The 14,204-nt window shown below is 42.7% G+C and overlaps 1 protein-coding gene across 1 annotated transcript in view; it reads left to right on the top strand.

Moving 5' to 3' along the window:
- LOC136632041 (uncharacterized) overlaps nucleotides 1–14,204 on the top strand; it is an 83,401-nt gene that overhangs the window by 43,883 nt on the left and 25,314 nt on the right. The window contains exons 8-16 of the mRNA XM_066606608.1: nucleotides 91–223; nucleotides 321–476; nucleotides 3,509–3,635; nucleotides 3,713–3,924; nucleotides 4,066–4,228; nucleotides 5,262–5,344; nucleotides 6,501–6,661; nucleotides 7,592–7,754; nucleotides 12,272–12,438. Coding sequence (XP_066462705.1) covers nucleotides 91–223; nucleotides 321–476; nucleotides 3,509–3,635; nucleotides 3,713–3,924; nucleotides 4,066–4,228; nucleotides 5,262–5,344; nucleotides 6,501–6,661; nucleotides 7,592–7,754; nucleotides 12,272–12,438 — 1,365 coding nt within the window. The remainder of the gene's footprint in view (nucleotides 1–90; nucleotides 224–320; nucleotides 477–3,508; nucleotides 3,636–3,712; nucleotides 3,925–4,065; nucleotides 4,229–5,261; nucleotides 5,345–6,500; nucleotides 6,662–7,591; nucleotides 7,755–12,271; nucleotides 12,439–14,204) is intronic.

Below are 14,204 nucleotides of genomic sequence, written 5' to 3'. Positions count from 1 at the left end.
GCAAGTGTGAATGGGCCCCAACAGCAGTGCAGCCTCCTCCCTACCATAAGTGCAACTAGAACTAAAGTTTTACCTTCCTGTCTCATTTAGGAGGTCCTGAACGTCCTGGGCCCTGATCATCACGTATGGAGCAGCGAACAGGTCCACCTTGTATTGTTCGGTCCTAGTGGTGTATTTGGGGTCATTCTTTCCAGCACACAAGTCATCGAGGTGTTCCTGACGGGTAGGAGCAAACTATCATGTATAAAGTGCAATCCTAGTAGCAGTTTGTCATAAGTTGCAGTGTCCTGTATCTGAAAATGAATTAATTATTGTATTAGGAGACTCATGGTCAGTGCCAACACCCAGGAAATCACGAGCTGGAGATCAAGTCCAATCATCAACGGGCCTGGCCTCTTTACCCAGAATACCCAATCCCATCCTGTGCCTCAAAGAGGGTGACGTCGTACTATTTCAGCTGAGCATATCACCAAATGGTAATGTGACCAGATCACAAATAGATTTCACTTGAATCGTAAGTTACAAGTAGGCTTTATCCATGATGATTAAACATTGCCGCAGGAACATATTCACCAACACCATTAAAATGTAACATAGTAACATAGTTCGTAAGGCCGAATGAAGACAATGTCCATCTAGTCCAGCCTGTTTATACTCCTGTGTTGATCCAGAGGAAGGCAAAAAACTCCAAGAGCAGAAGCCAAATAGCCCTTTTGGGGGAAAAATTCCTTCCCGACTAACCAAATGTGTGCCTAGAATTATGAATTATATTGAATGACAGCTGAGGGCTGCCTCTGATTGGTCACAGGGATAGCATTGCGGTCCTTTGCCACAGCTGTGACAGAGGATTTCTTCATTTCTGCGGGGAGTGCCCTTGTCACTGGACACTGTGACAATGCTGTTCAGTGAGGAGGGGACTCCCCTCGGAGATGAAGAAGTCCTCGGCCACAGCTGTCGCAGAGGATCGCGTTCTTTTCTCTATATGTCAATGGGGACGCCGCTGCTGCCGCCAGCCCCTTTGACCACAAGGTGAAACCTCTGGATGTGACAGCATCTAGGGGTTGCACATCCAAAAAATGTGGAATGCCACGTTTTTTTGTGTTTTAAGGTAAAAATTGGGCATCTGACCGCTGCCATTGAAAAGCATTGGTTCTAATTGATGTGGATCGCGAACGCAAGTAAAATGAGCAGCAAAAAACACCCGTCTGACTGAGCCTTAAAGCAGTAATGCCATTCATTTACCAGCTACGTCATGAAAAGTAGATGACGTATACACTGTCCTATCAAAAGCATTAGGACACCCCCATCAGTAGAATGGATCATGTCCTACTAGCATGTAACGTGTCCTAAACCATGCTACATAAGACAGACCCTTGGAGGAGGGGTCATCTCTAGTTTGTGACGGGAACTGCTCACTATTGGATATATGGGTTTTACCACTGCACACAAGCCATCCATCACGAAGTGCAATACATCGGCTCACCTACAATAGTGCGTCGTTGGACAGTTGTTCAATGGAAGAACGTTCTATGGAGTGACGAATCGTGGTACTCCATCTTCAAAAAAGGTGTTATGTACCTGGGTGTGGAGGACGCCTGGGGAATGCCTCTTGCAGGAGTGTGTTGTGCCAACAGTTAAGTACGATGGAGGTTAGTTATGGTCTGTTGATATTTTACGTGGCATGGTCTCGGTCCGTTGGTTGTAGTGAAAGAACCATGAATACGGAGGTGTACCTTGACATTATAGCCAATGTGACAATACTCCAGGAATGGTTGGCCATACTTCCAACAAGACAACGTGCCATGTCACAGATCCAACATTGTTTTACATTGGTTTGAGGATACAGATGTCCCACCATTGGATTGACCTGCATAGAGTCCTGACCTGAACATCCATGGGACAACTGGAACTTTGGGTCAGAAAATATGAAAAGTGCCGATCTTCTTTGTGAGAACCTGCCAGACGTTTGCAGGATGAACGGACAGAGATACCAGCTGAACTGTATCAGACGTTAGTTGAAATGCCACGGAAAGAATCTGATGTCATTAGCGCCAAAGGAGCCCCACTAAGTATTAATATACAGGAACAAATGGTACTTCTGATTCTTACTAAGGTGTCCAATTACTTTTCGTAGGAGAGTGTACATTTAATGGATCAGTCCCTAAAGACCCTTTTACACACAATAATTATCACTCAAAATTCTCTCAAAAGCCATCTTTTGAGCAATAATCGTGGTGTGTGTAAATGTGCGCCCATCGCGCACTTACCGTGCACTTTTCGTCCATCGCTGACTTCAGGTCCGCATGAAATCCTCGTCCCTCAGGATGATAAGATAAGACAGACCTCACGCTGTGTTCTCTGCAGGCAGCGCTGATAACATTCTTTAACAGCTGTTAACAGCCGCTGTCCCACTGGAGAATAGCGATGTATTTAGAGAACAGACCACCCGCTGTTCTCTAAATACATGCAATGAAGTACTAAAGGGCTGATTACGTATGTATATCCCTTTCAGACTCACGTTTGTTTTGTTCTTGGAAATGATTCTCAAAGTTTTTCTGCACTATCTGTGACTATTAAATGTCATTTCTGCTCTTAGATTGTTACTGCACACAATGTACAGATCTTTTCATGTTGTCTTCTCATGCTGCGTTTTACCGCTTGTTCCAAGTACACTTACCTTTTTTCAAAGTAAATGGGGAAAATTACATCACCCTGCTTGCACATATTCAGTAGAACATCAGGACATGTACTTATATGTGATTCTGTCTGTCCATCTGCCTGTCTCATATATACTCATGTGCCAAAAGTCATGGGACAGGAACTAATGTCATGTAAATCCCCCTCTAACCAGACGAAGTTCATCAACTGGACATGACATCAATTCCACAAGTATCAATATTGTCAGCAGCACCTCCAAACACCAGTATCTGGGAAGCAACATCCAATTGCACGCTCAAATAAAGGGTTCCAGCTTAAAAAACCCACAGCAATGATGCAACACAAAGTTAATGGACATCATGCAGGGAGTCAAAAAGGTTCCTTCACATCATAAGAAGATGCAACGTTATAGGGCTTTCTTCTATGTGGGGGTAATAAAGTTGTATCTTTTTTGTATGATGTGAAGGAACCTTTCTGACTCCCTGCATGCTGCTCATTAACTTTGTGTTGCATCGATTCCACAAGTGGCTGGACGACATCTGGTGGGATGTTGAGTCTTGATAGCCCACCCAACTCCGATTAATTCACATCATCTTGCCATGAGTATGATGACCAGTGGTCAACCTCACTCACAAGATAACACCCCACAACTTATACGGGTGTTGGTCTTCCCAAGTCTTCACCTCAGGTAACGTCCCTCCATAAACAATATCCTAAGGACTTTGGCATGTCTGTGTATGATCTGTCTCTCCATATTTGAGCTCTCTGTCTCATGTACAGTATGATCTGTCTATGTCATATATGATCTGTAAAGCATAAAAATAATGTATGACCCACCTGCATATTACAGATCGGATGTCCAGCCATTACCCACTGTATCAGAAAGACCACTTGTTTAACACCAACCCGCACTGGGATTTTGGGGCCTTCAGGAGACTTGACCATCTCATTCGAGAGACCCATATCAATGTTTCCAGGTAGTCACAGTGTAACCTCAGTTCAATAACTTTCATCCGAATCACAGAAGCCTGATTACGTATCATCTATGTTGTAGATTTGCCCATGTGTTCACAGATCCTGGCACCTACGTGTTCTTGGACAACGGGATTAAGGATCGATTCCTTTTTGTGACGGTGAAAGATAGCAATGTGTATTGTGACCCAGCAGCCTCTCGTATCCAGCCATCATCTCCTTATCAGCTGGTCAAGCAGGGTATAGTCACCCAGCACAAACTCAACTTGGCACCAAACTGGGCAGCTATCCTTGGTAACTCATTGCGTAATCCATTCATACCTTGGGTTTAGTGCAATTATTGGAGCAAGTGTTTCAGTATTTTGCCCTTTTACTGCTATCTTCACTATTTTACCTTCACTTTTAGCTGTAGTAATAATAATGTACGTGATTTAGGTATTCTGCTGCTGCTCTTCATAATAATGGTCACTCTGCTGGTCTTGACCTTGGTGTTGCGACCCTCGCTCTTCACTCCCAGCCCTCTGAAAAGCTGGAAGCCCAGGTGGAGAAGTCTTGGAGAACCCTATATCCCACCAGAATATGTGCTTACAAAAGACAGGTTGTACTGGTGATAAACGTGTTGATGTCATGTACAGAATAAACTGATATACTTGATAAACTGCATATATTCAGACCTGATATACATTGACATGCCAAAAGTCATGGGACTGGAAATAATATCATATAGGACCCCCTTTAGCCCAGTGAAGGACAGCAACTCAATGTTGCATTGATTCTTCAAGTGGATGGAAGACGTCTGGAGGGATGTTGAGGCATGCCATCTGGATAGCCACCCACAGCTCCATTGTATTTGTAGGTGCAGGATCTTGGCCACCACAATCCCATAAATGCTTGATTAGGCTCATACCGGGCAAACGTGCACATCACACCATGCATTGGAACTCTCCATCATTCTCCTCAAAGCAGTTCTGGACAATTTGGGCCTGATGGCACGGTGCATTATCCCGCTGAAATATCCCATCATTGTGGAGGTTTATGAAGTCAATGAAGGCCTCAAATGGTCACCAAATAGTGAAATGCAGCAGACATCAGTCAAGTACTTGCTTAGGTGGACCAGCAGACCAGTGAGCGGCCACTGTTGGTGGTAATGCCTTCTATGATGTATTCCTGGTACAAACATGACACTGTGGATCGAGAAATGTTAACTGTCCACACAACTTCGGAAATGGATTGTCCCATCTGTCTGTCCTTGTTCTAACGTCTTGCCATGAACATGCTGGCTAGTGTTCAACCTCACTCACAAGATAGCATCTCACAAATTATACAGGTATGGGCATTCCAATGCTTCACCTGAGATAACACCATTTCATAATCCATTTACATACTGCTATCCCATGACTTTTGGCATGACAGTGTATCATACTATGTGACCTCCATACATGAAGTATATTGGACATGACCTCCTTATATACATTATAGCATGTGAATTTCATATATCCTGTATATCATAGGCCTTATATACTGTAAATTATGTAATCTATAGTACTATTACATGTGACCTTCTACCATACTTTATCTTAATGCCCCCCACCTCCTATGGCCCTCTCTGAAATCTGTTGTCTCTTATTCAGTCTCCAGTTTTATGAAGCTGTCGGCTGCCATGGCTCTGGAGAGATACTAGATATTGGGAAGAAAGAAATCTCCTATGGATTAGGTACATAAGTGTTGTCTGCGTTAATTGTGTGCTGCCTCTCCTTAGCTGGTCACTGTGCTTTTTCTGTAGAACTCCTATACTATATATATAAGTGACTTCGATTAATTCACATATAAGGCACAAAAGTCCCTAAAAAGAAATCTTCGAAATGAGACTTAAAGCGACCCTTCAGCAACGGACAACCCAAGACTACCTGATGCATTCTGTGCAATGGTTGTACATCTATGTTGGGGCTTCCATGGTACCTGGATCTATGTCATGCTGAGTTTTTTTACATTATTACTGTATGTTTGGCATTCTTGTGCCCTATTTTTCTTCGCGGCAGGATCATAGTTGCACTAGTAAGGTAGAAGGAGAGCAGGCTCTCGTGTAAAGTTCATGGGTTGGCCTATATAAAAGTTGATGATGCACAAAAACCCAGGTGTGGTGACATAGCTAGAGGTCTATGTAGAGAGCGAGACAAGTGAATGGTCACCTCATGCCATTGGAGCGGACACCGTTGGTGCTATGTGCCAGTCTGCCAGTACGCTGTTGCCTCCCTGAAGCTGTACCTTGAGCATTAAGTACCTATCTAAGGCCCTGCCGATGGCAGTGGAGACTATGTAGCTTAGCGAGAGCCTGTTCGACTAGCACCAATCCTGGGCAACCAACAGTCTTGCAACTCCCAAAGTGGCAAGTGACAAGGCTTCCATGTGAAGCTATTAAAGTATTGTGTGGTCTTGGCTTCTTACATCCCCTTTATGCCAGCCAGTCCTGACAATTCTGGACTTTTCCAAGAAATGGGCCTCCCTAGGCCTCAGCCCCTAGGGAAGCTCTCTGGACTCTGCCTATCAACACCTTATAACTCCGGGCTTGGCTTGGAGAGTAAGTTATACATCATACATCGGTAGCCTAAGATACTACATGCTGCTTTGATTGTCCACTGTTATTCACATGACCACTCAGAGTAGCATGAAGTGTCTTAGACTACTGATGTACTACCATCTGGTAGTCAGAAGATTGGGGCGGCCATCTTGATTTGTTCAGGATCTGAGGGTCACTTTAATATGCAAGCTCTTGCACTATATAACCAGATAATAAGCACTAGTAATACACTCCATCCATACATGACACATTTGTGGTGGCCACAGAACCATTGTTGTAAATTTGTTTTCAGATCAAAGGAGCTCAGGACGCGTCTTGGAGGATTTCAATGTACGGACTTTGTTTGACAAACTTGAAGATCAAAATCTCCACTTAACGTCTCAGCTGGGAAGACACAGAAATGAAACGCTCTCCTTCTATAAGGCCTTTATACATAGGATACAGGTGCTCAAGGTGAGCCCAAGGTCATCCCAGGGTTCCCAAGCCTTTAATCTGTTAATGGCTTTGGTTAGGTCATAGGTTTAATTTAAGTTGTTCTTCAACCCTCCCAGGTCCTCGTTCCTGTTTAGATTATGTATACATGTAGATTTATGTTTACACAAGAATTGGGCAGCTCTTTCCAGTGAATTATAGCTGTACATGTTGCATTACGTCAGCTACTTTCAGCTCTATAAGCTAAACTTATGGGCTCATAGTAGGTGATATGCTAAGTCTGGGGATGTACAAGGGGTGGGCAAAAATATGGAAAACCCATTAAAATGCATGGGGTTTTAAGCACTGAGCTGCCCTTTTACCCCTCTTTGGCTGAGAGCTTTTCCACCAAATTTGTTTTAACTTTACCTCTTGCCCTGCTCTGAGTGGTTTTTGGAGCTCGCTGGTAACCGCAGCTGAGTGGCTCAAATCTGTGACCAATGGAACCTTGTTGCTCGGGTAGATGTTCACTTCTGCCCGGTAGCATCTGTGTCATATTACCGCCACTTAAAATCAGTCTCTACAGGTCTTATTGAAATATGAGTTATAATCCCATGTAATTTAAGGCATACATTTCGTACGGTGTTTCCATATTTTTGTCCACCCCCTGTTAGTTTTATACTTGCCATCCCTAAAGTTCCCCTAATGTCAAATTTCAAACCCAACACTACAATGTATTCCATGGACTACATAGGCGCACTATGTAGTCCCCTCATTCTATGACCACATCATGTAGTCCATTGGAAGCGTTCAGCAGCAGATCTGATAGCTAATACTGATTGAGCGTCAGGGAAGGCAAGTCTAAAACTTACATCCTTGAACTCAGCAGATCAACTACTTAGAGCCCATGAATTTAGATTATAGAGTTCAAAGTAGCTGATGAAGTCTCTCTCACCTTGGAATCTGTTGCAGGAAATGTTACAGAGCCTAGAACTGGGGACCAATAAATGTGTTGAGTGGAGGACAATTCCTCTGGAGGGCGAGGAGGAAAGTACAAGAGCCACAATGACATCTCAGCAGAGTCAGAGCTCATCCTTGAGCATGAACCAAGGGTATAATGCCGACCAGATCCAAGGTGAGGCACTTGTATTATCGGCCATGGCATGAAAACCAGAATAGTATAAGCATCTGCTTTACGTATTGGTGCGGCCAATCAATAAGGCTGGGATGAAAGGGGTTGTACCAAGATAGGTGATAAAAGTCTGATCGTTGGGGGTCTCACCATCAATCCTGTGAATTGGGGCATTGTCTCCTCCTTTTCTCATCACTGCGGGTTCCTTTCTCTCACCCATAGATTGAATGGAATGCTGGTTGCACATGTGTAGCCGCTGCTCCATTTATTTCAGTTGGGCTAATGGAAATAGGCAAGTCTAAAGCGCTTGGCATTTTCCGTCAACGCTATTGAACTGAATGGAGTGGCACTATGCATGCTCAGCCATAACTCCATTCACATCTCCTCTGCACTGCGGGGGGTGTAATAAGCCCACAGTGAGGAGGTATTGTACCAGGAAATTTTCCGGTGGGCCGAATGCACTTTGTGCTGGCCGCCATCAGTGACAAGTAACTACAAGCAGCCGGTCCAATGTATAATGACCCGCAGCACCAGCCGCCTATGCTGTCAAGCATGCCATCCAGACTACATTGCACTGAAAAGAGAAGGCGTAGCCAGCTGAACTGGTTTAAAATCTGATTGGCACCGCCAATGGCACGGCACTTAGAGGTGGCACCTTGCTATCTTTCAGGGGCCTCCACTGTCTGTTCAGCGGTGCGTTGGTCTTGCCTACGGGCCGTGCTGATCGCACTACGATCTACCAGCCTGGAAGCTTCAACATGCTCTCAGTGGAGCGGGCATGATGGCGCCAAACCCCCACTTTGATCCAATGAGCACTAGTTAGGCCCAGCAGCAGCCAGCAAAGCTCCAGTAGCCACAACTGCCTGCTACCTTAGGAAGAACCGCAGGATTTGAACTTGTTCATATGAGACTTGCTCTGCCTCAGGTTCAAATTTCCAGACATAAATGAAATAATCTATAAAAGTATAGTATAACATGGATCCTGCCTGCAGAACCCACTATATTGTATTATAGCCTGCACTGCACTTTATTTTGGCCATACTTATATTATACCTAGCACTGCCACTGAGCCCTATATAATCTATAGGTGGTTAGGCCACTCTGTATATATTTCTGCCTCATGTGTCTCCTGTAAGGTATAAGGGCGAGCACCCACTGGCGATTGCGTTTTCGCCGCGTTTCCCGCGATTTTTCCGCGCGTTTTTCGCGGCGTTTTCGCGGCTTTTCCGTTAATTTCCATTGACATTCATGGGTGCATTAGGAGAAAAATAAGGACACATATGCAACTGACAGTTCCTATGTTAAAAACGCAAACGCAACGCAAAAAAAACGCCAGTGGACAGGAACACATGTTATCTCTATGCCTGTGCAGAAAAAACGCAAAACGCAAAACGCAGGTAAAAAAACGCCAGTGGGTGCTCGCCCTAAAGCATATAAGCATTAACCCCTTAGTGACGTGCCTATTTTGCACCTTAATACTATTGATGCCCTATTATCCTTAGCATAGCTCATCAATGGTCGATCACCTAGGGTCTGCCATTCGGTACCCCATCTGATTGGGCGTCTGCCGTTAGCCCCGCAATACGCAGAGGTTGGAGCAGAATCTGCATCTCCTACCCCCGTGGAGTACCCAATGCTTGTAACTGCAGGCGCAGTTCCCATTGATTTTAATGAGACCCCAGCCTGTAGGTAGAAGCACCAGCTATAACACAGGGGCCTCAGCAGTAGATTCCACTCTAACCCCTGTGTATTGCAACGCTGACAACGGGCACCCAGTCAACTGAAGTCTGAGCGGCGGACCCCGGCCGATCAACCATTGATGACATATGCTGAGAATATGTATTTTCCTGGAGAATGCCTTTAACCCTTTAAGGACCGGACACTTTTTAGAGGTTTTAAAATGACATGGCCCTTTTTTTTCATTTCTGTTTTTTCCATCATCCTCTTTAAAAATCGTAACTCCTTTATTTATCCATCGACGTCGCTGTATGAGGGCTCGTTTTTTTCCGGGACGAGTTGTATTTTTCAATGGTTCTATTTACTGTACCATATAATGTACTGAAAAAGTTTTTAAAAATTCTAAGTGGAGTAAAATGGAAAAATAAAAACGACATTCCGCCATTTTTCGTTGCGTCTTGTTACTACGGCGCACAAACTGCAACAAAAATGACATGATGACTTTATTCTATGGGTCGGTATGATTACTGCGATACCAAACTTGTATGTTTTTTTTTTTTTGGGCTGTACTAATTTTTTTTTTTCAAAGACATTTAATTATTTAAAATAATTTTCTGCCATCTTCTGCGCATCATAACTTTTTATTTCTCTGTCGACGTAGTTGCGCAAGGGTTCATTTTTTGGGGGGCATCCTGTAGTTTGTGTTGGTACCATTTTGGAATACATACGCCTTTTTGATTGATTTTTATTGCATTTGTTCCTGAAAACAGGGTGACCAAAAAAAGTGCTTTTCTGGCGTTCTTTTTTTTTTTTTTTGGGACGACATTCACCGTGCGGGGTAAAAAATGCATTACTTTGATAAATCGGACTTTTATGGACGCAGCTATACCAAATATGTATTTTTGTTTCATTATTTAGATTCTTTTTTTTTTTTGTAAATATAGCAAAGGGGTTTTTTTTGTGAATTTTTATTACTATTTTTTTTTACAATTAGTAAAACTTTATTGCTCTTATTTTTAATAACAACTTCTAGTGCTTTGATCGCTCCTGCAGTACATCATACTGCTATCGGGCAGGCAGTCTATCAAGCCAACCCATAGGCATGGCTTGATAGATACTCTGCCAAGACAGCCCTGGGGCCTTTTTAGAAGGCCCTCAGCTGCCATGGCACCCGCCAGGCTCCCTGCAATCTCATCTTATCTTGCTACAGTGTACGATAAGCATTGGAGTCCTTCCAAAGTTGTCTGAACACTGTGGAGTATTCTCAATGATCTGCGTGTGCTCTGGAGTCATCAATATTCATGTTCTATAGGCTCCACTCACCACTGATAGACAGCACTTTCCCTATGTATAGTAATAGAGAGAAAGCTGTCAATCAGTGGTGGAAGGGAGGGGACCCACCGCTCATTAATATGTGGCACAAGCCAAGTCCTGTTAATGTAAGAACACTCTGGGGTCCCTTTAATGATATGTACATGCTCTAAAGTCCTAAATATTCTGACAGTTCCACTCTCTGCAGATTGACAGCTTTCTCCCTACACATAGTATTAGCAAGAAATGAGTCAATTATTTTGTAGACTTAGAGGCGCAACTCTTATAATCAACAGAGGATGTTGCAATGAATGATTAGCTGGGTCTTCTTTATTAAATTATCAATTAGAAACAGCCAATATTAACACGTTTCGGGGACGCAACTCTTTCTTCAGAAACGGCTTTGAGAAGTGATATGTATAACTGAAATAAAATGGAACATGGGTAAGGTGTGATATAATAATAAGGGGAGAGGGGAGAGAAATGTACATAAAAAGCAAGTATCAGTAGACATAAAAGCCAAAACGCATATTGACAATATTGCATACATACAAATAACATTGCTAGATGCAAAGATGTGTGTGTATATATATATATAATTATAGAATATAAAATATAGAAATCATCGGGCTTGACCCTGATGTACATAGTGAATCTGCATTAAGAATATCACTTAAAGAAGCAGTAGTTGAATAATTAGGATGATGAAAGACGCGTATAAAGACATGAGCTGCTCATCTAGAGGAAAAATACAGAATGTCAATTAGTGGCTCGTTAAGATAATGGATGTGTAATAAAAAGTGCTTTCTATTGTGACCGAAATAAACCAATTAGGAAGCGTCCAAAGTAAAACGTATGGAGCGTATATAAAAGAAAGAATAATACTTATATAAAAAGCACCAATAAATTATATAATACATCAAAAATATTGCATCTAGTAATGTTATTAGTATATATACAATGTTGTATATATGTGTTTTTTTGTTTTTTTTTCATGTACGCTTCTCTCCCTGGTTTATTTAACTGCACATTGCCTTTTTTGCCTTTATTTCAATTATTATACATATCACTTTTCCTCACTTTTCGCAGTCATTTCTGAAGAAGAGTCTGCATCCCCGAAACACGTCAATATTGACTCAGATGGGGCAGCATAAACCTGGTGACAGATTTCCTTTACCAAGATATCTTGTTGTATAGAATACTGATCTGTACCCCCTTAACGGGGAATATGCCAAAAATGGCTTATCACCTATGCTCCATTCAATCTCTTCGTACGGAGGGGTGCAGTGAGCCCACATTGAGGGGGAAGGGGGAAATGGGATCGGTGAGGGTATCCGTGGTGAGACCATCCGTGGTGAGACCTCCACCAATCAGACTTTTATTCTGCGGATAGGTGACAAAACTTGTTTTTGGTACAACCCCTATAATGGTGTATTCGAATGGCATGGTTAAAACCACAAGGGAAACTGCGCCAAAAAAAAACACGTGGTTTTCGACGCGCTTTTTATGCAAACATTCACTATAAATTGCAGGGGTCTTCATGCAAGAAGCCGCCACACTTATGAAAGTTGTCAAACTTACTCTGGTGAAAGTTACCTCTGAACTAGCTGCAAAGAAGAATATGTCAGCGACAGAGCAACACAACCACATGAAGGGTCCTAATGACCCCAGAGCAGCCGGACCCCCAGAGCAAAACCAGGTGAGACTTTACTTATCACCCATCTGTACAGTGAATTTCATCTTCTCCCATTAACATGATGAAGAACAGCCGTGTTACATATTCTGCCTGCTAGCTTGTATATCCGTTCCTCGCCTAGCTGTGGATAAGCAGGTTAGATTTGTATTATGTAAATACAACAAATAAATACCCCGCTAATTGGCTTAACGTATAATAATAACTTCTTAGAATTCGCGGTTACGTAGTATGATATCGGCATTTTCTCTGAATATAAATGTTGCAGATTACTGCTTATGTAGAAACAAAGTCATCGGAGGAGAACTTCACTTCAAAGTACCGGAGACCTTTTGTAGCCTCAAGCCAACTCCACCTGCGGTAAAAATAACCTGGTGACGTTTTTCTCTGGATCAGCACTTGTTATGTGTTAGTACATGTGCCACTAAAAACACGTCGTAAAAATAATCCCGCCGTCGTCACCTTACAGGACGCGTAACGCTTTTATTTATCCATCGACACAACTGTATGAAGACTTGTTTTTTTGTAGGACAACCTGTAGTTTTCATTGGTACCGTTTTAGGGATTGCTTTTTATTCCATTTTTCGGAAGTAGAAGTAGCAAAAAAAACTTTCACTGTGTGGCATAAATAGGAGAAAGAAAAGGGGCGGAGCAAACCCAAGGAAGTGTTGAAGGCATATAACCAGGACTCAAACAGAAGGGTTATAGAAAGTAGGTGGTGGAGGTGCTACCAGCCAGGTGAACCCACCAATGGTGGGTGAACTAGTTATGTGGAAAAAAAGCTGGTACCTTGGTGCTACTCCCCAATGAAAGTCGTGAGACAATAGGATGAAATATCCAACCTCTCTTTTATTTAGTGAAGTAAATCCAACAAAAGATACGCACTTTGAGGTGAACCCCCTTCATCAGTCAAGCTGGGAGATACATTACTCTTAGGACTGCAGAGGTATGGACCCAAAGTGCTGGTGGCACCCGGAGCACCGTGGCTGTGACATTAGTGGATTCTTCTGGTGTCACCAGCACTTTTGGATCTATACTTCTGCGATCCCGAGAGTAATGTTTCTCCCAGCTTGACTGATGAAGGGGGTTTACCCCGAAACGTAAATGTTTTGCTGGATTTTAACCCTTTCCAATCCACTCTCTGACCTCTAAAGACATAATGATTTAAGGCTGTACAGCTCCGATGTTTGAAGACGTCCGTCAGGGTTCTCTTACTGTATATTGCCAGCCTGTCTGCTGTCGGAGCCTATCCGATGTGTCACCTCATGCAGTACTGGCTTTAGCCAGCATATAGCGCCATTGTATAATGTCAGAAAAAGAGTAAGCCCCCTAGGAAAACCAGGATACAAATTGGATTGGAAAGGGTTAATTCACTATTTAAATATTCACAGACAGAAGGAGGCAGTAGAGTCTTTCAAGAGGAGGTAATCTGACATTGACTTGCAGGGTAGCTAAAGTATGTATATGTGGCATTAGACTCCTTTCAGAGTAAATAACAAAATATTTTAACTATTTGGGTCATTACATGCCCAAAGATACTTATTATGTAATTTTTGGGGATTTTTTCTATTTAAAATAAGCTTTTTGGGGGAACAAATGTTTATTTTTTTATAATGGATTTTTTTTAAATTAAACTTTCTTGAACTTTTTGACACCTCTTTTTAGACACTCAAGGTGACTTGAAGATTCCATTGTTCGATCACTTGCATATTACACTGCATTACTTATGTAATGCACTGTACTAGGCTTACGACAGGGTCTGATAGGCTTAG

Source organism: Eleutherodactylus coqui, chromosome 6, assembly GCF_035609145.1.
Source record: "Eleutherodactylus coqui strain aEleCoq1 chromosome 6, aEleCoq1.hap1, whole genome shotgun sequence".
NCBI classification, from domain to species: Eukaryota; Metazoa; Chordata; class Amphibia; order Anura; family Eleutherodactylidae; genus Eleutherodactylus; species Eleutherodactylus coqui.
Note: the sequence above shows the minus strand (reverse complement) of the source record. Positions and strands in the feature narration are given on the sequence as shown.